We start from the raw sequence: 27,716 nt of genomic DNA, 5'->3' as shown, positions 1-27,716 counted from the left end.
GGCTTTTCACTTTTAAGATAACTGCCTTCTCAGATTGGGGGAGGAGGAAAAAGAATTTACGGTTGTAAAAATTCATCATGAAGTTAGAACAAGGAGAAATTCCCCAAAGCAGAAAACAAGAGGGGAAGATTAAAAAAAAAAACCAAAAAAGAAGCTAACGAATACACATGTATGAATGATAGGAAATCCACATATCTATCTATCAATATCTCTTTCCTTTTTTTTTTTTTTTTTTTTTTAAGGGTTGAATCAATCTCTCTTTCCACATCTTTGCCTTTAAAGAGTTTCAATGAATGATGTAGGTAAGCACCAGGGCAGCCAGCATGAGCACATAAGCTATTCCTTGATCTATAGTTACTCCTGCAAAATTACCCAAAACACATTTAATGCAAAGAACACATTACCAATTAGCTAGCTAGTGTTTAAGCATTGCAAAATCCAAACAGCCCAGGTGGCTCTACTAATCCTTTAGAATTTCCTATTAAGTCTAAATGTTTGATGTACAGAACAAAGTGAGACTTCCCTTAAAAAAGTTCAATTCTCATTTGATGAACACCAAATGAATCGAATGTAGACAATCTGTTCGTTCAAAGTTCCAACCTTTCAAATGCTTCCCCCATTTGGAATGAGATAAAATAGAATCAAACAAATCCAATCACCTAGATATTAATGGGTCTCTCTCTCTCTCTCTCTGCCCTTGGTTTATGGGAAGGATATAAAGAGTTTCAAAAGAAGTAATGAGAAATAGAAAGAGAAGGGAAACCATGGGTTGGGCATACAAACCATCGCTTGAAGGAGGCATTGCAGGTGCAGGTGCAGGTGCAGGGCCCTGAGCATATATGGCAGGTAAGACAAGAGCAAGGACAAGAGTCGCAACAGCCATTGTTGTAAAAGAAACTCTCAGCAACTCCATTGAATCGAAATTGAGAGTCCCAACAATGGGGACTGGCTGCCCTAAAACTTAAAACTTAGAAACTGAATCCTATAATTCCTAGTTGCATTTACTTAGGGAGGGGCTTCTAATAAAAAGAAAGAAAGAAACCGGTTTGGGAAGAAATCTGTTTAAGAACCCCAGAGACAGTGTGGAACTCTGGATGACAGCGATAGTCACAGTGAGCATAGACAACGAGACTCCATCCTGGGCCAGAGTAGATATTCACCACGTGTACGGATGATAATATCCTGCACGTTCTCAGCTATTTACCTGAACTGGCGAAATCCCCGGGATCCCCACATGCATCATATGATTGGTTAAAAGAAGAGACAATTAAGACACGTTCTTTATCGCCTTCCAGAATTCGTCTGTTTTCAACTTTTCATAATACAAGGATTTCGCTGGTCGTTAGAGATAAGTCCGAAGTGCTTTACAGACACGAACATTTAGGCTGTGTTTGGTATATATTCTAGGTAGATTTTGCGTCTTCAGACGATAAAAATAACTATTTTTGTCATTCGATAATACAAAATTGATCTAAAATATTTTCTAAAAATGCATATCAAACACAGCGTGCTGGTTGTGCAGAGCTGTCGTACAAGTTGTTCATGATCCCATTTTAACATGTCTCACACTAACTCCCACTTATAGGTGGATGATAATATTCTTCAATTCATGATTGTTTGATCTATCTGCAGCATAGGATGTAATTCATTTATCTTTTGAGATAGTTTTTAGCATTGAAATAAATCTTGATCAAAACTAATCGAAATCTCTGAATTGTCTTGTTGTGGGTGTGGCTGAAACGAATCCCATGATTCCAACCCAAGTTTCAACCCTGAGTTTTAACTCAGGAAAGTCCAGGGTCAACCCACTGCCCAAACCTCGAAACGAGATCTGACATGTCTCCATTTCGAGTGTAATCGAAACTAGGTCTAAAATCGAGATCTTGATCCTTGGTTTCCAGAAAACGATTTTTCAAATACAAATTCCCCTACAAAGACAAAACAAATCAAATACAAATTTTAAACTATCCAGTTTACATCTCTAGTTAAGACTGGATATCATAGTTTATTTATTGTTCAGGTAATATCTGGTCAGAAATCTAGAAGTCCATATCCACATCCAATTATCTTTCTAATGGAATTGGATAATTTCCAAAAACTAATTAAAAAACAATAATTTTGGAACTTTATTTGTTTTTAATATTAAGATTCAAACTATCATTTTGTTTTATAAAATATGTGTTAGAGGGTTAGTCTTTTCTTAATAGACATCTAAATAACCAATGAGTGTGCTTATTTGAAGACTTGTTTGAATGGCTAACAAACAAGCCTTGGCAAAAATCATGATTTGGATAGAGATGTAAATGGATCACATTCGGTCGGATAGTGACATTATCATATTCGTATCCGTTTATATTCAGATGGATTCGAATAATATCCTATCGATTTTCAGACAGATTAAGATAGTTTTCGGATAGTGATTTTTTGAATATGGATTATCCTAAATAGATATGAATGTGGATCGAATACGAATTTTTGATTATCCATTGACATCTTTACCATTTTTATGATGAGAGTTAGGGTTGAAACTTGAGAGTTCAACAACTACCCTTTCTTCTACTGTTCTTAGTCTTTGATTTTCTCACATAGATATGTGATTCCATGTATCACATTGCATAAAACAATATATATATAATCAAATAGAAAATATAGAAAAAGAATAATATTATCTAAACTTATAAAATAATAAAATAAAATAACAAAATCCAATAAGATAACTTAAAAGAATAGACGAACACAGAAATATATTTTAGATATTTTATTACCGTCGGATTTCTAAACGAATCGAATAATAATCGATCGGATAGAGGGATTATCATATTCGTATCCGATTAGTTTTGGACGGATTCGGATTCTCCTAAACAAATATGAACGTGGATTGAATACGGATTTTCGAATATCCATTTACATCTCTAGATTTGGGGCATATCTTTTGGAGACATCCTTTAGTGGTCTCTTCCTCTCTTAGGAGGTCGTGATCATGTAATCTTACACTGTTTGAAAAAATCTTAAATTAATTGTTTTCCTCTCTATCGTAGTGTGTGTGTTAATGAGTTAGTGAATATAGCCTTTGGATTTCCCTATTTAATCACATTTCAAGGTGCACCACATGTGATTAGAGAGTTATTTTTATCTTAGAGGTATAAGCGCATGATTAACTCGAATTGCACAAATTGAGGCGTTTAAAAAACTTAAAGAAAGTATCCAATACGACTCAACTCTACAACCTTATATTTTGGTGATACAAGAGAATGTATTTTGATGCTGATAGTCCCTACTTGAACTACTGCCTGTTACATTATATTTCTAACAATAATATGAAAAAAAAACAACTTAAACTACAAATGAGAGTCCATTCTACAGAGAAATAAGAAGCTTCTTGGCAATTGGGCTGTATATCACTAATCATAATCGCTATTGATGCAATCAAATGAGGTTAGCTCAAACCTCCTCAATGACAGATGCATTATCTAGGCCATGGCCCAAAGTAACGAGGTTATAAATGCAATCAGCCAATCACAATAAAAAATGCCACAACTGTGGAGTTTTTCAGGGAGAGCTGTTCCAGGGTGGAAGCTATAACTGTGCATGACAACGACTTCACCTGCTACTACAATTGGTATGAGACCCGTCTATTGGAAGTAATAACTTCCAATATAACCTTCTTAAAAGAAAAGAAGAAGACAAACCCCAATATGACCTAAAGGCCCATGAAGCAGCTTTGGCAACAGACAGGTTTGAACAGAGTTGACTCAAGGAATGAAAACTGTACAATCAGAAAACTATCAAACATTGCAAACAGAAAGCCCAAGAAGTTACCTCTGAGAAAACAAATAGGAGACTGAATGTATAGGCAAAGCATCATGTAGCTCCATATCCATATGTTTTTTGGTAACAGAGATTATAATGCTATTGATGTAACTATTAAAGATGAAACATATTCAACAAAGTAAGGCAGAATAATGCACGCATACTAGGGAAGTCTTTTGTAATACTTGCCATCCTTTCTAGGTTAGGGGTCTTTCTGAGCAACAACAGTGTTCAAGGTATCCAAAAGATACAAACTTTTTGAGCAAAATGTACATTTTGATACACCCTTTAGGATCTAATCACCTACTACGTTGGGTGGAAGCAACACTGAGGCCTCCAAATAATCAAAGTCATCTGCTATTCCCACCTGCAGTTGGATTGGGACAACCAATGTCATGATAAGTACAAACATGTGTAATGAGATTATTCTCTCAAAATAAGTATATAATTTATAGGCAAAATCTTGTTGTAACCAAAGTTCGTGAAAAAGAAGTTATAACCTTACTCTTTTTTTTTGCCTTTTGGTATGAAATACTTCTTCCAAATAGGGTAAAACTTGTCATTTCACATGTATATCCGAAAAATGTGCAAGACAATGACAGCTCTTGAGAATATGACATAATCACAAGTTACTTAGAAATTATTTTGAAAACTCTTTTTCACCCATGACTTAAAGAACTTTTGGGAATTAGATAAAAGGGTAACCAAAAGAAAGTTACAACTTCTCAGTTCACCACTTTGGTTACAATAATATGCACCTTAATTTATATCAGTTCAGTCATCTACCAGCGATATTCAGAATTTAGGTAAATAAAATTCCACATAATATAGGTATGTGAAGGCTACATATATATATGCTTAATGCATCTAACAAGTAGGAAACTTGGTTTTTTTTTTTTTTGGGTGGGGAGGAAGGGGGGGGGGGGGGGAGGGAGAGGGAGAGGGTGTTACTGGATGAGATTAAATTCTTACCTCAATCAGGAGCACTTCAATAATAATTACATTCTGGTTTCCATTAACCCTGATTCCCCAGATTCTTGCAGTCATTTTGCTCTGAAATTACATTTTCATCTATGTAGTCTACTTATAGGTCTCACACAAACACACCAAGAAAAAGAAAGAATGAACCTTCTTAGTCCACACAGGAGTCTTGAAAATTAAATTTGGGATCCTGTGAGAGAGAGAGAGGAGAGATGGTAGTTGGTATTGTTCCGGTAAGCTGATTGCTTCTCACTGGGTTGGCCCATGTGTGATGAGGGGGATTTCTTCTAATCAACGCACAACATGACACAGGAAGTCTATCACATTTTTAACAGATGCTATCACCTTAGTCATGTTTTCACTTTCTAGAATATGAGTTCACTGCTTATTAAAACTGACATGCCGGGGAAGACAAGCAACTGAGGAAGATGGAATCCAAAAAAAAGTGTGGTCTCAAGGTTAGATAAGATTGTCCCCTGGATTATTTGTGGACCTGATTCCAGTGATTTAATATCCCTCAGTAGGAACATACATCCGTGATTACTTAACTTAATACAAGTTTACATGATAGACAAGCAAACTGTTGCAAGGTCCAATACCATAACATTGATTCTTTTTCGGCCAAATCCCGATTTTGTTTTGCTTCTCCCGGTCATCAAGTCCGATTGACTCGACCCGTTTCCCTGCCCCTGGCCTCTCACTTCGTTTCGTTCTTCTTCTGTACTGTCGCTTGAATGAAGACACCCGATCGGCCCAGCTTTCCCAAATGCCTACCACCAGACCTTCTCCTTTCTAGGTCTGGATTTGTTGCGTAGTTTTATTCGTCGTTGTCGATGGGGAAGAAAGATGAATGAATGTTCTTTTGAGAAAATGTAGAATAATATACCTACCGAGACGAAAGCCAAAGGTGTCTTGTAGGTGGACGTATTGAAACTAAAATAGATCTCAGATTGACATCTTGATACACTGATTACCAAAATAATAAATAGAGTCAATGGTGACCCTGATGTGGGAAGAACCACTGTGGTGGATAGTGACCCATCACACAGCTCTCAAACCCAACCTGTGGTGGATCCCGAGGAGCAAAGTCAAAGCACTTGATCCTTTGCCCCATACTTTGAGATGCTCCTCCCCGCCAAACAAGCAGCGACACTGCTTGTGATAGGCTTTGCTTAAGCTGCTGATGTTCGGTTTGAATAAGTCAAGTCCCTTCGGTTGGTTCGCTCAGGTGGTCTTCCCTTATCTTCCCTAATGTTCAGAGTTGTTCTGGTTTGAGAAAGGAGCACCGACCGAGCGCCCTGAATGAATAAGAAATAGACTGCAAAGGGAATCAATGATTCTTATTCGACCGATAATCAGCTAGCAACATGTCGATTACACAACGGAGGTTGGTAAGAACTGAGGGACAATGCCCCCTAAACCTAAGTGGGCTTACCAGCGAAACAACATGATCAGGCTGGAGTGGTATGGTTTCGTGCAATGCCCCAGCTGTTAGAATAGGCAGTTGTCATTGGCAAGGAAATGTGTCCATCCCAGAAGGGTGCCCTCATTCTCTTGGCAAAATGTTTTGAAACGAAAGAATGTCTCGCCAAGGCCCCACCCGCCCCCTTTCGCTGCCCGCCGCCTGCCTAACTTGTTCTTCCATTTTGAGATCTGGATAGAGTCTTGCTCCGCAGGAAGCATGGATTCTTTAGATCTAAAGAATCCATGCAGCTAGCTGAAAAGGTCTTACCTCTACATAAAAAGATGCTCCTGCGCTCCAGCGAAGAAAACTACAGGTTGACTGTAAATCAGGGTGAAGAAAGCCCCAACTCTTAACCAAATAAGGGCTAACATGTGCCCCGCCCTTTGAGTTTGGGGGCTTTCGAGCTATTCTATTTAGTAAGGGTGCACCATTTGCTAGATTCAAAGGGCTAGTTGTAGCATGCTAGCCGTTTTCCGTAGGCTGCTAGTTTAGTTGTAGCGTGCTAACGCACGTACTCTTTTCCTGTCCTACGAATCTACAACTCTCTTTACTAAGCAAGACTCCATCCATATCCCAAGTCCCAACTAGTGGTTATTTTGATTTTTTCATTCTATGATTATTGATATCTTACACAAGGCTCCACATTAGAGGAAAATTATCTCTTCCAGTTCCTTGCCCGGCCCAATTCCCCAGTTCCTCTAATAGGGGGTGGTGGACCCCACCCGGGGCAAAGTGTTTGGGCAGGGGTAGGGTGGTCATTCCAACCCCCCACCCTTGTTAGAGGAACTAGGGAATTGGGCCGGGCAGAGAACTGGAAGGGGTAAGGATCTCACTTTAGATAGGGTTTTTGGTCTTAATCAAGATAGACAAAGGCGCATTAGAACTGTCGGTAGCTACTTAGTCTCATCCTAGAGTCCAATCTCTTTGTACTGCTTTTGTATCATTGAATAGAAAGAAAGAAGGGGGTCGATTTAGGCTCCTAATTTTCCACTGCATAGCTGCTCTAGTAGGTACTATGAGCCCTCAGTCTCAGGCAGCTAATAATGTAGTTCTAGATAGGGTAAAGCCCTACTAGAAGCCAATTAAACCAGGACCAAAAACAAGGAACTAAGGGGCTGTTGGTTCTGCAGTTTCAGTAGGACAGAATTGCAGTTTTAGGTCAAATTTAGGGCTTAGGTTAGGATAATGGAAAGGGGGCTTCGGGGGTATGGCCAGACAGGTTTATAGGACTCTAATAATGTAGGTATTATAGAGTATTAAGTGTTTTGAAAATTCTGTAAAACTGGGCAGTAAGTCAGTATCAACTATGGGTTTTGGGGAAATTAATGAAGGATGAGGGGACTAGGGTTTTGATGGACAAATATGGCTGAGCAGTAAGATCTAGAGTTTAATGGAATTAGGGTTTAATGGAATTCAAGAAAAAATAAAAGGGGATCAATTGGGGAAGGGAGTAGAGGATTAGAAGAAGAAATTAATGCACAAGTTGCAGTAGAAATCCACTAGCAGCAGCTTGGACAGAAGTGAAGGATAGAACCACTTTCGAATTGGGATCCTCCCGGCCATCACGGCGCAAGGAGTCAATCGGATTCCACCAATCCCTTTCCACCTTGATAGAACTACAAGGATGCACACTCACAAGGAGCACAGGAGCAGCAACAATGGCAGCCAACACGCAAAAGCTTTTTTCATTAAACAAATTCGTATTCAAGGCTTTGGTCCCTTACAACCTTATATAAAAGACTCAAAAATAGACTTCTACTCTAAAAAGGAAAGGCCTAACCCAATCCTTAACCTATTAGGTAACTTAAACTGACTAGGAAACTAAAATACTAAAAGAAATAGACTCAAAACCTGGCTGCACTTATAGAATCCTAATCCAGCTTAGCTTACATCACATGACCACTTAAACAAGTCACATGATCACTTAAGTGATCACATGACCACTAATTACATAAAAATCAAAACTAAGGAATTAAAACAGCTAATCCCGTATGCAACCAAATTACCCATATTTTAGGCCCATAAAAGTGGCTTATTACATAGAAAACCCATGGGATCAAAGGCCCAACATACATATAACCTAACCCTAGACTTATTTTTAAAGAAATAAACCCATTTCGTTGATGAATCTGCATCAACTCTCCCCAACTTGAAAAAATTCGTCCTCGAATTTTGCAGTGATGAGGGAGAAATAACATATGAGTAACAGCTTCAACCATTCCCAAACAAAATTCTAGTGATGCAGGAACATTAGGGATGAAGTCTTCAAGGCGTGGAGCTTTCTCTTCGAAGAACCATGGTGGCATAACAAACTCTATGTGTTCGATCTCTGAATCACCCGTGAATGCCCTATCCATAGAGTCTTCAGTGTTAATAACCTTCTTCGACACCAGCTCCACCTCTTCATCTTCTACTGTATCAGCCTTATCCACATTGGTTTCTTCGACATAGACCACTTCAGTAGGATCTTCTATATATTGATTTTCCATCTTTGAAGCTATAGGAGTGGTCTCTTTCTTTTCATTACAATTCACTGCCACTTCATATATATTTATGACTTCCTTTGGCAATGAAAATATGTATTCTCTATACCTGTCTGTGTCTTCTCTGTAACCTCTGAGTCTATCCCTGTGATCTCTGGCAGGAATGACTCTTTGTTCTCCCAATCGTTGCAACCTATTCAGGATGGCTTCAGTTGCAGCCCTTTGTTCAACAGCAAATTTCTGGAACAATTCCAACATAGCAGCCATAGGATCTGCTAATGGATTTACTACTTGATTACCATGCTGATCCATGGCTCTGATACCAAATAATGTAGTTCTAGATAGGGTAAAGCCCTACTAGAAGCCAATTAAACCAGGACCAAAAACAAGGAACTAAGGAGCTGTTGGTTCTCGGTTTCGATAGGGGACGAATGCAGCTTTAGGTCAAATCTAGGGCTTAGGTTAGGATAATGGAAGGGGGCTTAGGGGGTATGGCTAGGCAGGTTTATAGGACTCTAATAATGTAGGTATTATAGAGTTTTAAGTGTTTTGAAAATTCTGTAAAACTGGGTAGTAAGTCAAGATCGACTATGGGTTTTGGGGAAATTAATGAAGGATGAGGGGATTAGGGTTTTGATGGATAAATATGGCTGAGCAGCAAGATCTAGAGTTTAATGGAATTCAAGCAAAAATAAAGGGGGATCAATTGGGGAAGGGAGTAGAGGATTAGAAGAAGAAATTAATGAACAAGCTGCAGCAGAAATCCACTAGCAGGAGCTTGGACAGAAGTGAAGGATAGAACCACCTTCGAATTGGGATCCTCCCGGTCGTCACGGCGTAAGGAGTCGATCGAATTCCATCAATCCCTTTCCACCTTGATAGAACCACAAGGATGCCCACTCACAAGGAGCACAGGAGCAGCAACAATGGCAGCCAACAAGCAAAAGCTTTTTTCATTAATCAAATTCGTATTCAAGGTTTTGCCCCCTTACAACCTTATATAAAAGACTCAAAAATAGACTTATACTCTAAAAAGGAAAAGCCTAACCCAATCCTTAACCTATTAGGTAGCTTAAACTGACTAGGAAACTAAAATACTAAAAAAAATAGACTCAAAACCTGGCTGCACTTATAGAATCCTAATCCACTTACATCACATGATCACTTAAACAAGTCACATGATCACTTAAGTGATCACATGACCACTAATTACATAAAAATCAAAACTAAGGAATTAAAACAGCTAATCCCGTATGCAACCTAATTACCCATATTTTAGGCCCATAAAAGTGGCCTATTACATAGAAAACCCAAGGGATCAAAGGCCCAACATACATATAACCCAACCCTAGACTTATTTCTAAAGAAATAAACCCATTTCGGTGATGAATCTGCATCAGCTAACCAGCTCACGTGGTTCACCAGTTCCACCGAAAACTCTCATCTATTAAAGCAAAGCATAGTACGTTTTAGGCACCCAGCGAGAAACATCGCTTTTTTCGTTTCGGTTTATTCAATGATTCGAAACAGAGCACTTGTTCTTATTGATTCCAAGGGCAGCGACATTTTTGAAGGAAGTCTATCCGAACCGAATAAGCACTTCTCAGATCAAGCTAGGCCTCTCCAGTTGAGCTAGGCGCCAGGGCCCTGGATGCACTAGCGATCGGCACATAGAGGAGTGGTTTCCTAGGTTTCTCGGCTTGGTATCCTACCCCTCACGTTTGTGATAGATATATTTAATTGCTCCCCAAAGACACAGTCGGAGCATGCCCATTTAGTTTGCTTCTCACGACATGGTCTGGTCTCGAGTGTCTTCCTTTGGTCTTCTAGCGTTCAAAGAAGTCGTATCTGTCACGAACATCTGCAACGTCCTTCTCCAACAACAACAACAAAGCCTTACCCCAACTAAATGGGGTTGACTCCTATCAGCTCCATTCGAGGTCATACTTGATACAAGGCCTAAGCTACTATGCATGTCTTTCCTCATCACTTCTCCCAGAGTCATTTTACCTCCACCCCTGGATCTTTTAGCTCCTTCAATCTGAATCAAATCATTCCTCCGTATGGAGCATCTAAAGGTCTCCATTGAACATGGCCGTGCCACCTCAAATGACTCTCTCGTAGCTTATCATGTGTCGGAGCTACTCCAAAATCATCTCTAATTTAACCATTCCTTATTTTAACCTTCCTAGTTTTGCCACACATCCATCTCAACATCCTGATCTCAGCTACACTAAATTTATCTATATGATGTTTCTTAACTGCCCAACATTCCGCACCATACATTATAGCTGGTTGTATGACTGTCCAATAATATTTTCTTAAAGTTTTAAAGGAATACATCGATCACACAACACTCCAGACGCACCTCTCCACTTCATCCATCCTATTTAATTCTCTGTGAAACTTCATCCTCTGTATCACCTTATTTATTTATGATTGAGCCCAAAAACCTAAAATAATCAGTTTCCGGAATCTCCCTCTCATTAATTTTCACCACCTCCTTATCTGTACACCATATACGCCGTTTCGTTCTACCTATCTTAAAACCTTTTGATTCCAAGGTTGATTTTCATAGCTCCAACTTGGCGTTAATCCCTGCTTTTGTCTCATCCACCAAAATAATATCATCAGCAAAAAACATATACAGAGGAAGTTGATCTTGAATGTCTTTGTTTAAATCATCAATGATAAGTGCAAACAAATAATGGCTTAAAGCTAATCCTTAATGTAACCACTAATCCTTGATGTAACCCTATTAGAAGTGGGAATTCACTACCTTGAACCCCCGCCCCCCAGTTCTTACACTAACCACAACACCAAAAGAAACGTAGTTCTATGTCAAAAAAGCATATTCGTAAAAATATTTGGGAAAAAGGGGTATTGGGCAGCAGTAAAAGCTTTTTCATTAACGAAATCTCAGCCCCATTTTCGATCTTCAAAGTCTGATTTTTAGTCTTCAAAGTCCAGTTTTTTATGTTAAAAAAAAGTCTTCAAATTCACTTTTTAAATCCATTTCAAAATATTATCATATAGAAACAAGTGAATCGTAGCGATTTGTACTACCGGAAAAGTGTCGCTAACCGGCAGGCAATAGAGTCAGCCGATAGGCACAAGCAAGCATAGCAAATCACATAGAATTGCCCCTACTTGCCAACGTACAGATAGATATTGGGCAAAATAAAAATAGGCATAAGACGTGATCGGAACGCTTTGGCTTTGTACCTAGACTATTTTGCCAAGGATCTCATAAGCGGATACCTTTTGATTTACGATTCCGGATCCTCGGAGAATTCATGAATAGATAGGTATCAAGTCAATCAGTAATTAATTGAAAGTATCAACTCAAATAGCTGTGTCTGTCCAGATTTCATAAACAAAGGTTCTGTTCATACGGCTTCTCGATTGTGTTTATACAACTCCTGAGAAGCGTTGATAAGAAGGGGATCCTACGAACTAATTATTCCCCTTCGAAATGTCTTCTTTAGTAGGCTGTAGCATAGTACAAAAACTCGTTTCGTCTCAGAGATTTCGAGAATTTCGAGTATCTTGGTCGAGTCGAAACGAAATGCAATATCCAATTGAAAAAATGCAATATTTAGAAAATTTCAATGAAATTTAGGAAATTTCAGCCATCTCGTTGCGGAAATTTCGGTCATCTTATTTTGGAAATTTCGGTCATTTTGGCATTTTACACCCACAATTTCAGTCATCTTGTTTCGAAATGAGATTTTAAACCTTGGGTGATTTTAAACCTTGGGCTGTAGAAATTATCTTTCCATCTCTCCTTAATATCCTCATCCCTTATTTAGTACTTTACCATCTTCATTTTTAATATATCTAACAATGTCGAAATCCTTACTCTTCCTTTACCTCATTTCAGCAATCTTATAGATAGCTTTTTCTCTTTCCTTTGTGCTCAAATTGTTATAAGGATCCTCCTAATTATTCACCTTTGTTTTTCCCACAATCTTCTTAGCTTCATTTCTTGCAAATCCATACCTTTTTAATCCTCTACATCCTTAGTCATTCGCCATTTCTTAACACTATCTTTGTTAGTCTTAATGTCTGCTTAAACCTCATCATCTCACCACTAAGTCTCCCTAGAGAAATGATGTTTTCCTTTCGATTCATCTAGGGCATCTTTAGAAACCTTCTTAATACAAGCAGTCATCTCATTCCCCTACTTCACTCATATGACTCACGTTCTTCGCATTCTTCATTACTTGAAATCAGCTCCAGGAAAAGGGATTTTTTTGTCTCTGCATGAACATCTTCATATTGAGGCCTACATTGATGCTGACTGGGGTAGTTCTCCTGGTCGGAAATCAACTTCAGGTTATTATATGTTTGTAGGAGGTAACCTTGTCACGTGGTGTAGCAAGAAGCAGAATGTTGTGGCAAGATCTAGTGCTGAAGCAGAGTTCCGTGCTATGGCATAAGGAATCTGTGAGTTGCCATGGCTTCAAAGGTTACTTCAAGACCATGATGTCCCTGTTAGTCGTCCAATGATGTTGTACTGTGATGACAAAGCAGCAATTAGCATTGCTCACAATCCTATGCAACATGACCGTACCAAGCACGTGAAGATTAACAAACATTTCATCAAGGAGAAATTAGAAAGTTGTCAGATTTGTATGCCTTTTGTGAAGTCAGGTGATCAGCTTGCTGATGTCTTCACCAAAGGATTGGGTGGGAAATTGTTTCATCCTAACTTGTCCAAGTTGGGCATGTGTGATATCTATGCACCAACTTTAGGGGGGAGTGTTGAGTTATGTAACCCGCAAGGGCATAGTTGTCAAGGCGTCACCTAGGTGCCTTTCTCTTGCCTTGATTTCTGGTGTTGCCTTGGCGACCTTGTTGGTGTCGACTTGGTTTTTAACCCCCTCGATCGGCTTAGTTCGCCTAGGCACCTTAACAACTATGCGCAAGGATATTTTGGGTTTTTCCCCCTATAGCCGACTCATTCATTAGAGTCAGTTAAGAGGGGGGCTTAATTGTAATTCTCTTATTATTGATTTTATTATAAATAGAAGGGCTTGGTGATCACATTAATCATCCAAGCATTACAGCCATTATCATTCTGTTAACATACACCAATAATAGCTTGGCATCAAGAATCAATGAGTTTTTCAACAGCCAAAGGTAGCCACAGAAGACATTGTGGTGTTAGTTGCTTCATTATTTTTGCAAAAGTTCCCGCAACTCGAGCAGCTTTGCGCCTTGACCTGGACTACATTCAATATCATGTACCAATGTTCCTATACTTATATTGGCTAATGGTATGCAATTTCCTATTTGAGAATTTAAATCAAATGTATCATATCTATAAATAGGGGGGCATGGCCAGGAAGCAGCCAGTAGACTGCCCCTTCAACCCAGTCTTTATTTGTTGTGTGAACAAGGTCTTGGTATGTATGGGCATTCTGAGCAAGTTGTAAGAACCCACTAGTTCGAAATTTTGGACCAATCGCAATTCATCACCATCTTTCCCACTTCCAAATGATGACTGGCTATTATATAAGTGTTGACCCAAGCCCCTATACTGGGGCTCGATTCCTGAACTATACATGAGCTGCCTCGTACGACACTTCCTAAGAACTTTAAGGCCTCTCTCTAAATATTTTTTGGGAGAAAGAACGGCACCCGGTCCAACAATGCACGCCGCCCCTGCTCCTAGACACAGGGGCACACGTAATGACCGCCGCACCCCCTGGAAAGATGGAAATGACCAGGGGTGCAACGATCATTCACGCAGTCCTATGTCTGGATGCAGGGGCAGTGTGCGCTGCACGACTGGGTGGCATTCTCTTTCCCAAATTTTTTATAAATTTATTTACAAGACAAAAAAGTCTCTTTCAAAAAGCCTCTCCCTCCTATTCAAAGAGACTATTAGAGAAGCAACTTCGTTCCTTAACTTCTTTGCTCAGTCAAGCTTCCTTGTTCCTTCGTGTAGTCTCGGTTTTTAGTTCAAGACTCCATTCCTTAGCCTAGTCTATATCCACAACTGACACAACTCTATACCAATGTCTTTCCCTTTGTAGATGGCTAAGTGACTCTGTAACCTTAGCTTTTGTCCTTCGTAGAACAGGTAAGGTTAGTTGAACTCTTTCACTTATCTTCAACCAACTAAGCTATTTCATAACCAAAATCTCACTATCTTCGACTAAGTTATTCAATAACCTTAGCCTCGGCTCGGCTAAGTGACTTCGTCACCTTAACGTACTTATTTTTGTACTTTCTCAGGTCTAACCTTCTCCATGCTTTCGCCCCTTCACATATAGGCAGCTTTGCTATCACTCATGAGTTGGTATAGAGATCTCTCCGTGTAGTCGTCGGCCTTCCCTAGAATGCCTATTATATTGTGATCAGCCTTTCGAATGCCTCCTTCCTTACTAGAAGTTTGATCCTCCAAGTCTGTAGTCTATCCTATATTACATTTTGGAAAATGTTTGAGGGATCCCACTATCCCAGGGTCAGCCATCTAGAGGAATCCCGATTTGGATTGCATCTCATGGAACAAAAAGTACCTTAAAGAAGGCAATGAAATAGGGGCATACCATGTAGTGCAACGATGCAATAGGAGGGTGATGCAGAATTAAAGACTTGCCAACGTAGGATGTCCAAGAAGAACCATGCCTATTGTTGCCTAGTTCTATTTTAGAAAGGCTTAACATGGCCTAATCCACATTTTTTTTTTTTGGTAGTTAAGGGGGAGGGAAGATGTGAACCAGGAGGCTTGAACCCAAGACCTCCAGGTAGCAATGGGCTTTTACGCACCACAAGCTACCAAGTGCGATAGGCACGTATTCATGCCTAGGTCGGCTTTGTTTTAGTTTAAGTTGCTTTTGTTTTATTTTAAGTGATTTTAGTCAAGTTCTTGTTAAACCAGTGGTTCAATGATTCACTGGTTCAATTTAAGTTATGTCGTCTTTTTTATTAAATAGAGCTTAAGTTATAGGTCCACATTATCTTATTTACTCTTAGTGTTTTAAAAGGGAAGGGACAGCTTGTAAGGGGGGATGGCTAGGGGGTTTCTAATTGAAACCGTTTTTACTTGCTGTTATAAATAAAGGACAGGGCAGCAATTACAGCCCATGCTTATACTTTCAGTATTGCTTCTTTTCTCTGCTGTGAGAAACATTGTGGTCTCGTGGTGATTCAAGATGCTGGATTGGTGGTGAAGACAGTTAAATCCTTGCAGTGAGAAGCCCAGGTTTTCTCTCTTATCCCTTTGATTTCTTCTTGAAGAGTATCAAATCTGTTCTTGTTCCAGCCTACAGTTGAGATTTAAGTTTTGTTCCTGTGATAGAGGATTCCAAGTCGCTGCAGGTTTGCTGAAAATCAAGCTAAAAAAGGTCTGATCTGTATTGTGATCTCACAAATCCTATTTGGTCAGTTCCCTAAACACAATCCTATCATCAAGTTTTGACTCTGCTGATTGAATGCTGTAATCCTAGGTCAAGTTGGAATCGTTACCTGCTATTTTGGTGGACATTCAAGAAATTATATTTTAGGATTCTGTTGAGCCTGATTTCAATAATGATTATATGTTTGATAGTACTGATATGAAATCTGAAACCTGATCGTCGAAATATCAGTTGACTAGTCAAATTTGAGGTTTCCTATTCCAACAAGGAATTGTCAGATTCAGCAGATCTGACCCTTGGATCTTGCTGATCTGTTCAGCATTTTTGTTCTAGTACCTAAAGGACCACTCGACCAGGGTTATCCAGCTATCTGATCCCTGGATTTTGCCTGGTGACTTTTCACCTAGATTCTGGAAATTTTCTCTGATTTGTGATCCTGTTCTGTTGGTAATGATTTATATGTATCAAAACCACATTAGAGGGTTCTGCTAGTTAGATGACTGCTGGGTTGTCCTAGCATTGCTCTTAAATTTTTTATTTCTCTATGCTGATCATTGAAGTAACCCTAGATCTTCAACCCCCAAAAGAGATTAATTATTTGACCAGGACTTGGTGTCTACAACAAACCAACAGGTCTGGAAATTCTGCAGTTACGAGACCCAGAATGTTGAAGAAAAGCCAGACCTTTTATAATTAAATTAAAAAATTACAACTTTACATAGATTCCACTTGCTTTGGGTTTCCATATGTATAATTGGTTTAACCGGTATAAAAAGGGCGTTCAGTGCACAAGGCTCCGGCTACTGCAGGGTCTGGGGAGAGGCAGATGTATGCAGCCTTACCCCCTGCTTCGTGGAGAGGCTGTTTCCTTGATTCGAACCCGCAAACACTAGGTTGCAAGAGAGCAACACTACCATTGTGGCAAGGCTTGCCCTCATTGGTTTAACTGGTATTATTTGTGGTAAACTCCCACCTACAAGCATAGTTTTCAAGGTGTCGCCTAGTTGAAGCCTAGGCGTCCAGGCACCTTGGCCACCTAGGCGGCCGCCTTGGGTTACCGTGACAACTATGCCTACAAGGTAATGTAGTCCTAGATAGGTAGGAGACCTACTAGGAGCCAAACAACAGGATCAAATAACAAAAGGGGCTGCTGGTTCGAATGGACAACACTAGGATTTAGGTCAATTCCTAGGGTTTGGGTTGGATATTGGGAAAGGGGTTTATAGGGTATTAATGGGCAGGTCTAGGGGGTCAATATGGTATAAAAAGGTTAGGATTTGGATGAGTTTTGAAATTCTGTAATTTTGGGCAGAATTGAATTTTAGGGTTTTGGGTTTGGGTTTTAATGGAGCAAGGAGATGAAGGGGTTAGAGTGGGAGTTTGGGGCTGAAACTTGGATCGAGTGTCAACAATGATGTAAGGGATGTATGCTGAAAGTTTGGTTTGAAACTGATGGACAGATTTAGAGTTATGGAGGTTTCCTAGTAGAAGTAGGAGAGATGGGTAAAACTGTAATTTCAGACAATCGGCTGGGTGGATGGTGCTGAATTTGAATCGAGTCTCTCTTAGGATTTGAGAAAGACTTGATCAAATTTTTAGCAAATTCTAATGGTTAGATTTGGCTGGGCAAAATTCTCACGAAAATCACCTTGTATGTGACCTTCTAGAAGGAAGAAGAATAGTTGCAGAATTTCAGAATTTCTTACTTGTTACATGTCTTCAATGGCAACAACTTTGAAGATGAACAATGGGGTCTCCCGATCTTCACAATGCAAGGAGATAAGTAGCAGCCCTCCCGATCTTCACGATGCAAGGAGTCGATTGGAGATCCACCAATCCCTTCCACCTTGAGATCCACAAGGATATACACTCACAAGAGCAGCAACAATGGCAGCAAGCATAAAGCTAATTTTTATTAATCAAATTCGTCTGTAATGCTGGCCTCCCTTGCAAACTTATATAGAAGACTCAAAAATAGACTTAGACACTAAAAAGGAATGGCCTAACCCTATCCCTAACCTATTAGGTAACTTAAACCAACTAGGAAACTAAAATACTAAAAGAAATAGACTCAAAACATGGCTGGACTTATAGAGTCCTAATCCAACCCAACTTACATCACATGACCACTTAACCAAGTCACATGATCACTTAAATTGAACCAATTGGATGCAACCTATTTGAACCGGTTCAATTAAAAAACATAAAAATAAACTAAGTATTGGGCTAATCCCGTATGCAACCTATATATCCATATTTTAGGCCCATAAAAGTGGCCTATTACATTAAAAACCCATGGGATCAAAGACCCAACATGTATGTAACCCAACCTTAGACTTATTCCCAATGAAACAAGCCCTATTTGGTGATGAATCTGCATCACAAGGTATTGTCCATTTCAGTAGACTTTCAACAGTTACAAGCCTTAAAGATGCGTTACACTAGAATTAATCACATTTTATCACAGCAGTTGGACAACACATATTCAAATTGATTGGGTAACAGAATAATGAAATAGCAGAAATTTCTAACTCCCATCATGGGCAAAAATTTTGTGCATAACAAGTTCCCAACACCAAATTTGCAGAAGTTTGTGTTGGATCATCCTTGCATGGGACGAGAAGGAACTGGAATATGATAGTGCTTCACAGTTAGCAAGTACAATCATATGCATATTAAAGGAATAATCAACAACTTACCTCCCTGTACATGTGTTCAAGCTGTTCTTTGGCTTCGGGAAAATTGTTTGAACACCACTGCCTTAGTGTGAAGATATTGTCTGCAGAATGGTTTCAATGCTGTTAGTAAGTCAAAGGGCCATGGAGTGCTTAATATTGCTCCACCTTGTAGGTAAAGAGAGAAGATGGAACGTGTTTATACCTGTCCACCTGTTAGATGATGCATGGGCAACCTCAATTGCATTACCTGCAAATGTGAAAATAAAAATCTGTTTGTCCGAGATTTAAGAAAGTTTCGGAAAAATATCACAAAACATTTATTAAAGAATCATAATATGAATAAGCTTTTTTATTTTCACGGACTCATTGCTTCAAGTGCAGCTGGATCATTGTCAGCATATCTCCCCAATTCGTCCTGCAAAATCAGCACATCCTCCAACCATAAACTTCTATAAAGATTGCAAAATATTCAGTCTGGAACAAAAGGAGACTTGAAACTACCTTCAGCTCGTTATACTTGCCTTCAATGGCTTTCAGTTCATCCAAGGCCTGCCCTCGCTCATCCTGGAATAAAACCTTGAAAGGTAAATGTAAAAGCCTGGAAAATCACTATTAGTAATTCTAGAAAAGCTATAAACGCTTACAGATTCCTCTCTGCCCTTCTTTAATCCATCCCTCTGGTCCATAAGCTCTGCAAGCCTTTTTGTACTGATTTCAAGATCAGATTCTAGTTTGCGGTGCACATTCCTCAGCTATACAATAATAAAATGATGATCATAACAAAAATGAAGATGAATAACTGTCATTTAACAGTTACACAAAGCCACCTCATAAAGCAGGTAAAGCCATCAGGGGGGGGGGGGAGAGGAGAGAGAGACAGATTTGGGGGAAGAGGGACTCAAATCTTCACCTGATTTCCAGCACAACTCGGAAGACTCCAAAAGTAAACCTGGAAGTGGGAAAATGATTTTAGCATAGACGAAATCTAGACAAGCGTGTATGGAAGTTCCAACATCCAAGTAGGATGGGCAATACAACATGAATACTTATCCTTCATGTGCAAAGTCGCAAACACTGACTTTTCATATTTTCTATTGAACCAAATACTTACAGAGATGCCTATCTTGTCCTTCAAAACAAGGTCATCGTCCACCAGACTTTGCACAACATCTTTCACAGACTGACTGATAACACCTTTCTTGGGGCCCAACTTCTCTAGTTCTCTAAGCTGAAATCGTAGACAAAAGGTAAGTAATTGAATATGGAAAGACATAGTGGATCAAGTGAATCCATGGAGTCCTTCAAGAACAATGTCAATCATCAGGCCATGAAAAAAAAGTTAGGGGAAAAGAAAGGCTATCTAATCATGTAGTGTAAGTATAAAAAAGGAAAAAGAAAATGTAGCATAAGTTAAAATGAATGACTGTAACCCTGTGTGTCAAATACACAGTAGGCAAAGATAAGTAATTGAGTCTAGAAAGATAAATCAAGAGAATCCATGGAGTCCTTCAAGAACAATTCCAAGCATCATAAACTGAACAGAAAGCAGAAGAAAAGGCTCTGTAACTCTGTTTTGTAATATGAACTGCGCGACTTTAGAGCCCAGCCCCGTTTCAATTTCACCGAAATAGTACTAAGCAATGGGAGGATGTTTAAGCCCATAAATTATGATAAATGAAATTTGTTAAATGCTAAGAAAATCAACACCCAAGGCTTCAGCCTTTAGTGAAAAGTTCCTAGTTCAGATCTGCCTAGATTCACACTTCATTACAACAGTACACTCGTGCCCCCAACCATACAAATGAAGAAAGACATAGCAACAGAAGATATATCAGAAGTTACTAGACATATATAGCAGGTTGGAAGAAAGCCGTGGTATGGAGATCAAAGCATTTCTACTTGCAGGTGGATTTATTAATACCCCCAGTTATCAATACTCATTGAAAAAATAATCCATGTACGCAGGTAAAAATTTATCAATGCCAGAGAGTTCCTCTTGCTAAAACATTATCAACGGCATATATCTGAGAGACCCTTGATCCAAGTTAATAATAATTCAGTAAAAAGTAATACATAAATTAAATAATAGTCACACTCTATCTCCAGAGTATACACAGCTAATAGCCAAGAAGAATTAACATATTTATTGGAGAAACAACTAAGATCCAGGTGATGGTTTTTCCAAACTACATATCTTTATTAAACTTGAGACTTCTCAAAAATTATGAGTAATGCTAGAAACATTAAATGCATCAAAGTGAATTATGAGATGCAATAAGCTGTGAAAATCTGCTTTACGCGCCCATGGTAGCATGAAGAGCCTTATAATTTGTTTACCCTGAGTGAAGACTGATAGTGCACAGCCAAAAGAATGGAACCCTAACAATATTGTTAAATGTATAACGTGAGGGGGAGGGGAACATTGGATCCTTTCTAGAGTTGATTAATGTTATATGGAGAAGGATTAATAATCTGTATTCAAAAGTGGGCATCATATCAGCCAATTACATTTCTTCCTTACAAAAAGGTCCGACAGACTGATTTGTAAGGACTGTAAGGTTATACCTGGGGAGAGCCTAACCATAGTTCGAGAACTCGGGTTTTGGTACTGGTATTGCCCAGCCAAAAAACCGAGTTGGAGCTGAGATCTTGGCAAGTTGGTGCATTTTTTTTTTTGAACTCGATTGATGGTTTCTGTGGGTTTTTTTTACCATAGTTTGGTCATGAAAGTTGGTATACAGCCGATTTTGGGCCATTTAAACACAATGGCACTATTAGATTTGAAAAATCAAAGTCTAAATAGGAGTTTGACTTAGTAGGCTATTACATAGTAAAAATTAACTAAAAAATTCACTTAAATTGAACCAAGAGATGGACCAAAATTGGGTCAGGTTCAATTGAATTAAATCTAAACAAAAGACAGCAAAATAAGGAAACTAAAACAGAAACTACTTGGACTTCTTCTCCCTATGGATGTAGGTCTTCAGATCTGCATCAACTTGGACTTCTCTTGTGCTGATGGCGGATGTGCTTGTGTTGCGACTTGAAGGTGGTGTTGTTGACGATTATCTGTTCAAGTTGGGTGCTTTGTTGTTCCAAGCTGGAGTCTGGGATTTCTATGTTCCAGCTTGAGGGGGAGTGTTAAATGTATAACATGAGGGGGAGTCTTTCCTTTCTTATGACGGTATTAATTAGTAATGTTTGACTGCGTTTAGGCTAGTAGAGTCTTATTAGTCTTTGTCTTTAGTTCTATTTGTAATTTGCTTTAAGTAGGACTATGCGGTTAAGAGTTAATATAAATCTTTGGACTAGGCCATGAGAGACTAATTCTGAGTTCTATCTTGGCCTAGCACTTTCCCCTTTTCGAGTTCTATCATGGTCTAGCTCTTCTTCTTCAGATTCTTGTAACCCCTCTTATACCCAGGAGTCCGAGACTACAATATTCTGTTTTGAAATTATTCGACCAGCAAATAGATAAAATTATTCTTCATTCATGTGTACAAACTACTCCGTTTCTCTGCAAATTCAAAACAAACTTCTGTTTCACAGTGATAGCTGAAGGAAGCACAAGAAAAGGAGGCAAACAAGGGGGGTCCAACGAGCAACTACAGATCCGGAAAGTCTCGAGACTATTCCATCCAAATTTTATCTTGTTCAACTAGAAGATGATTAATATTGGTCTTTTGAACATGAAAGGACCCTTCATTAATATGCAGAATCTCTTCTCTTGTGAAAGGGGAAACAAATATGGAGATCAAATTCCAATATAAGAAACATAATCACCTATCTAGCAGGTGTACAATGATACATAAAACATTGTCATAAATATTTAGAAAGGTAACTTGCAAGTCGAGATCAATCTTTCAAACAAATTAGAATGTAGGCCACAGAAAGGATATGAACAAAATCAACTAATTCAAAACATAAAGTTTCTCAGAAACAGAGGCTGGTTCCTTATGTTGTGCTTCATCAAACTGCAAGGAAAACATGGAGTTTCTGCAAACTAAAAATGTGAGGAACATTTATAGTTTCACTCACAAGGAAGAAATCTTGAGATTCATAGAAGATTTTAAGAATCTGCTCACGTTTGTCTTCCAAAGAAAGGCCTCTTTTCTTTGACTGCACAACACACAAATAAGAAGATTTACAGTTCAAAATTCCATCCATGGTGGCGAAATTACATTAAAATGAGGGGAAAGAGGGGGGGGGGGGATATACTTATGCAGCAGCATAGGAAACAAAAATTGAGTCCTCACTGAGAAAAGAAGTGAAGTTATTCGGTATATAATGTGATTCCTCCTACTCCTATTTAATTTATTTTGAACAAGCCTATGGCCCTCTTCACAGCCTCTCGGTATATTATGTGATTCCTCCTACTCCTATTTAATTTACTTTGAACGAGTCTATGGCCCTCTTCACAGCTTCTCTTTTTGTTTCTGATATTGTAAGTTGGCATGGATTAACTATACACTCTTTGAGTTAAAGCGGGCATTTTAGTGACATTTGACATAGACTTGATCTTATTATCACTTTGATGCAACATAAATAATGGAAGGATCCAATCCCAACTCCCATATGCAGATCAAGCACTAGCATACACAAGTGAACCACACCAACTGAACAAAGATTTGGCTTTCACTTGCATGCTTTATAGGGGTTCTTTCTGCCCTAATATCTATTGCAGAAGTTTAAAAATATAACCAAAACCTCTACTGGAGGAATGAATGTAGCAGAGAGTATTGTCGGTTTAAAGGTTTGCAATCTGATCACATTATTCCGTTTTTGATTTTGTAGCCCCTTTGGTGACAAGATGACAAAGCTAATTGAATTTTCAAGTACAATGTTAACCTTTTCTGTTTTATTATTCACCAATTACTTTATAGGATCATTTGAATTAAGAGAAAATACTATGAGTTCAGGAACGAATTTTAGATTACTATTTAACCGATTCATTAATCAGACCAAGATGTCCTGGCAACACCGTCATTTCAAAGTTAAGAAAAGAAAAACACTGGCATTCCAATTTTCAGAAGAAAAAAAATGCTAGAATTCGGAATTACGTCGGAAGAGAAACATCTAATAAGCAAGTTCAATGGGAAAACAAAGAAAAGAATACGAGATCGCATTTGATCTGTAAAAGGAACAGAGACAGAGGATTACAAATAATTTAGGGTTTCAGGGAGTTTCATTTACCATGTTCGAAATCTCCTCTTGCGTACTTGTCAGGAGAAAGACTGAAGAAGCGATATGGAGTGTGGAACTGTGGACCGTGCAGGTCACGAAATGATGTTTATTTTTTGGCACTTTGGCGGGAGACTGTGGTCTATGTAGCTATTTATTTCGGGATATCAAATTACCAAAAAAACCCCGCACATGCTTGCGGATTAATTTCCCCCCCCCCCCTCTTTGTATTCTTCGGGTTGGTAGGAGCAGGTAGGAGTGTCAATTGGCCCGGTTTTGGGGTATCGATCTGGTTTTTTAACGGTTTCAGGTCTAAGGGGTTAGGAGCAGAATCGGATCAATAAATTAATCGGTTCAAACCTGAGATCCAAGACCATTAACTAATAGGTGGGCCAATTCTGGTTCCAAAAAGGTTCCAAATAATAACCTCTTAGGTTAAGGTATGTTCTTAAGTTAACATTCCCTAATGGACCTTTAAATTAACCACCAAATCCTTGGTAAAATAGTATGTGAGACAAGTGTTACCAGTTAAAATGAAAGACTAAAAAAAATAAAGGGTTTGACCCTAGCTCTCATGACTTTAAGTCTTAAGAATTATATAATATATACGGTTATGATGTGAATTTGTTCTGGTTCCATGGATTCCTAATTGGTAGATTCGAAATCGAACCAATAACTTATAGGTAGATTCAGATTCAGACCAATAAACTATTGTGTGGATTGGTTCCGGTCCAATTTTTGATTTCGGTCCAAAATTGACACTCTTAGGAGCAGGATTTGGGAGAGTGAGTACTTTGGTCAGTGAGTCATGATCGGAGATGTCTATGTTTGGAAGCCAAGAAAAGAAAATAAAAAAATGATGATACGACATTGATTTATGTCTATCTCTTTCTTAAAATTCAAAATTTTTTGAATTTTTTTCTTTTCTTTTCCTGACATCCAAACATAGCCCCTGTATTAAAGAGATTTTCTATCACTCATTATTTTTTTTTATAGAAAGGGGATCATTTTATTAATATTACGTGAAAAAGTTCAAGTTATCCACATTAAAATTATCGAACGACTAATGAGTGGAACATAGCCGACTAGTCCTACAGGCATAGGACAGGGCCCTCTAAGCCAAGGAGTCGACTACCTATTATTCTCTTTTGGGATCTGATTGAAAGAACATGTCACAAAAAAAGAAGTTATATGAGTGGTGTCCTGTAAGATACTAACCACCTCAATTGAGTTAGGATGGGTGGAATAGGTGAGAGAAGTCGCACGGCCCTTGTTGTCCACTTCTATAATTAGATGATGATCTATCCTTTCAGATATGCTTTAGAGCATTCCCCCTCTGATAGCAAGGTCTTTCCCCTGAAGTACTGTTGAATATGGCATCCTCCGAAGCGTAATCGGGTCAGATTGTGGAAGGAAGTGAAGATGCTGGACTTTCAAAGAGAGAAGGATGGGAACCAACAATTATCTACTATATTAGTGAGCTCTATAGAACCGATGACCCATAGCAGATCGGCCTTTAGCACTTTGCGGTCCTCAATAATGCTTCTCTAGGCCCAGGAGGGGTTTGATCCCAGGGGAGCCTCAAGAAAATTTGAATGTGGGAAGTAGATCTGCTTAACAAAGGTGGAATTAGGATTCTTCCATAGTTGCCAAGCTAAATTTCCTAGCAAGGCCCGATTTTGTATAGAAGGATCACGAAACCCAAGTCCTCATATCCCAAGAAATCCAACAAATGCATTTCTTATCTTCCTTTCCTTCCTAGAAGAGGTTTGATGTTGTTTGGTGGAATTTGGAGTGATGCAACATGGGTAACTTGAAGCGGGAGACAGTGAAGGTATTCATGGATAAAGCAACTGCCTTAAGCACAACCTCTTTCCCAGAGTGGGATAGGAACTGCTACTTCCTGCCTTGAAATCGCTTGCTAGTCGTCTCATTAATCTCTCTAAAGAGATCTTTTTTATAAGCAACGAATTCAGTGGGGAGGCCTAGATATTTTTTTTTGGGGCTGCACCACACTTTATCTTCAGAAATCTGGATATCATTCTCTTGATATTAGGGGTTGTATTTGGGCTGAAATGCAAGCTAGACTTCATGTAGTTGATGCGCTGCCTACTTGCCTGATAGTAGGGTCGATTCAAGACTTGAGATTGTGAATTTCCGGGAGAGTAATTTCAGCAAAAAAAAGGTTTTCGTCCGCAAAGAAAAAGTACAATAATGGGCATGTTATATTAGGGGTGTCAATGGGTCGGGCTGGGCCGGGCTTGGCCTTAACCCTAATCCAACCCTGGCAGCCTTAACTTAAACCCAAGCCCAGCCCGACCCTGCTAGGGTCAAGCATACCCTCAACCCAGCCTGACCCTATCAGGGTTTTCCCAAGCCCAGCCCGGCCCAGATTGGCCCTGAATAGTGAATAGCCCATAACAGCCCAGTGAGCCTACTTAACAAATAACAAAGCCCCAACCACTTAACAAAGCCTATTGTACATACAATATATATGAATACATAGCCCCAACCCACTTAACAAAGCCCATTATACAGATAATATATTGTGTATATAGGGTCGGGCTAGCCCTGCCAGGGCCAAGGCCTCAACCCAGGCCCGGCCCGGCCCTGTCAGGGCCAGTAAAATACTAAATCCAGCCCGACCCTGTCTAGAATACAAGTCGGCCCAACCCTATCGGGGCTCAGGGCGGGTTAGGGCCGGATCGAGATGGACGGGTTTTTCTGACACCCCTATGTTATATTTCTCACTTTAATGTCGTGGATGAGTCTCACCGATTCAGCATGAAGGAGGAGAACACTCAAGGCTTGAGAGAAGAGAACAAATAGGCTTGGGGTCTTGACTAATCCACGCACAACCTTGTTTATGATAAGCTCATAAGATACCGAAGATACGCATGTCATAACCATGGAAACCCACCTAGAACTGAATCCAAATTGAAGGAGAACACCCTCGAGGAATCTCGATCCATTAAACCCAATCATATGTTTTTTTCATGTCGAGCTTCGACACAACCAACCTCTTCTTGCCCTTCTTTTTGTGTTTTATGTAGTAAAAGGCCTTATGAGCCATCAATATATTATCAGATATGACTCGATTAAGAACGAATGTTGATTGGGTAGGCGAGATGATCTCATCCAAACACTCCTTGAGGTGGATGGTAGTAACTTTGGAAACAACCTTGGTTAAAACAAAACATTGCACAAGCTTACATGCTCACCTTTTGGAAATAGGCAAATAATTGTAGAGTTTGAACTTCGAGATTGAAGAATTCTTGAATGAATTTAAACACATCAGATCCAACCATGTCCCAATAAGCCAATATCATTGGAAGAAGGCTAGTGAAAGACCATCGGGACCAGGTGACTTAAGTGGGGCCATTGCATAGAGAGTGGCTTTGATCTCTTCTTCATCTGAAACTTTACACAAGACAACATTGGTTTGGTCGTTGACCTATGGTGTGATGGCATTGAGAACCAGTTGCAAAGCCTCATTATCCAACCCTTCAGAAGAGAATATCATATCTTATTACTCCTGAGTCTCCTTAAAGACCTCATCTTTAGACTGGGACCATTGTCTAGAAGCCAGAGAGCTCTATAACATCCAATTCGTCCCTATTGAGAAGATGAATTGAAATAACAAAATTCAATGTCTACAATTGCATGTATAACAAATTGGGTTAAAGTTGAACACACTGAGTTCACTCTATATAGCCTTAACCGATTTATTATTCACCTCGTCCACAGA

General features: G+C 39.2%; 1 protein-coding gene across 1 annotated transcript; it reads right to left on the bottom strand.

Moving 5' to 3' along the window:
- Positions 1–248: 248 nt before the first annotated feature.
- Positions 249–24,084, bottom strand: LOC122666676 (meiotic nuclear division protein 1 homolog). The gene is made up of 11 exons (XM_043862719.1): positions 23,981–24,084; positions 22,826–22,906; positions 19,899–20,015; positions 19,698–19,736; positions 19,432–19,539; positions 19,289–19,351; positions 19,151–19,202; positions 18,990–19,034; positions 18,809–18,888; positions 4,084–4,177; positions 249–360 (listed from the first exon to the last, which is right to left on the bottom strand). The coding sequence occupies exons 1-10, from the start codon at positions 23,981–23,983 to the stop codon at positions 4,106–4,108; spliced, it is 660 nt and encodes a 219-aa protein (XP_043718654.1). The 5' UTR covers positions 23,984–24,084; the 3' UTR covers positions 249–360; positions 4,084–4,105.
- Positions 24,085–27,716: the final 3,632 nt, after the last annotated feature.

The sequence above is a fragment of the Telopea speciosissima genome, chromosome 7 (assembly GCF_018873765.1).
Source record: "Telopea speciosissima isolate NSW1024214 ecotype Mountain lineage chromosome 7, Tspe_v1, whole genome shotgun sequence".
Classification (NCBI taxonomy): domain Eukaryota; kingdom Viridiplantae; phylum Streptophyta; class Magnoliopsida; order Proteales; family Proteaceae; genus Telopea; species Telopea speciosissima.
This window is presented reverse-complemented; position numbering and strand designations above follow the sequence as displayed.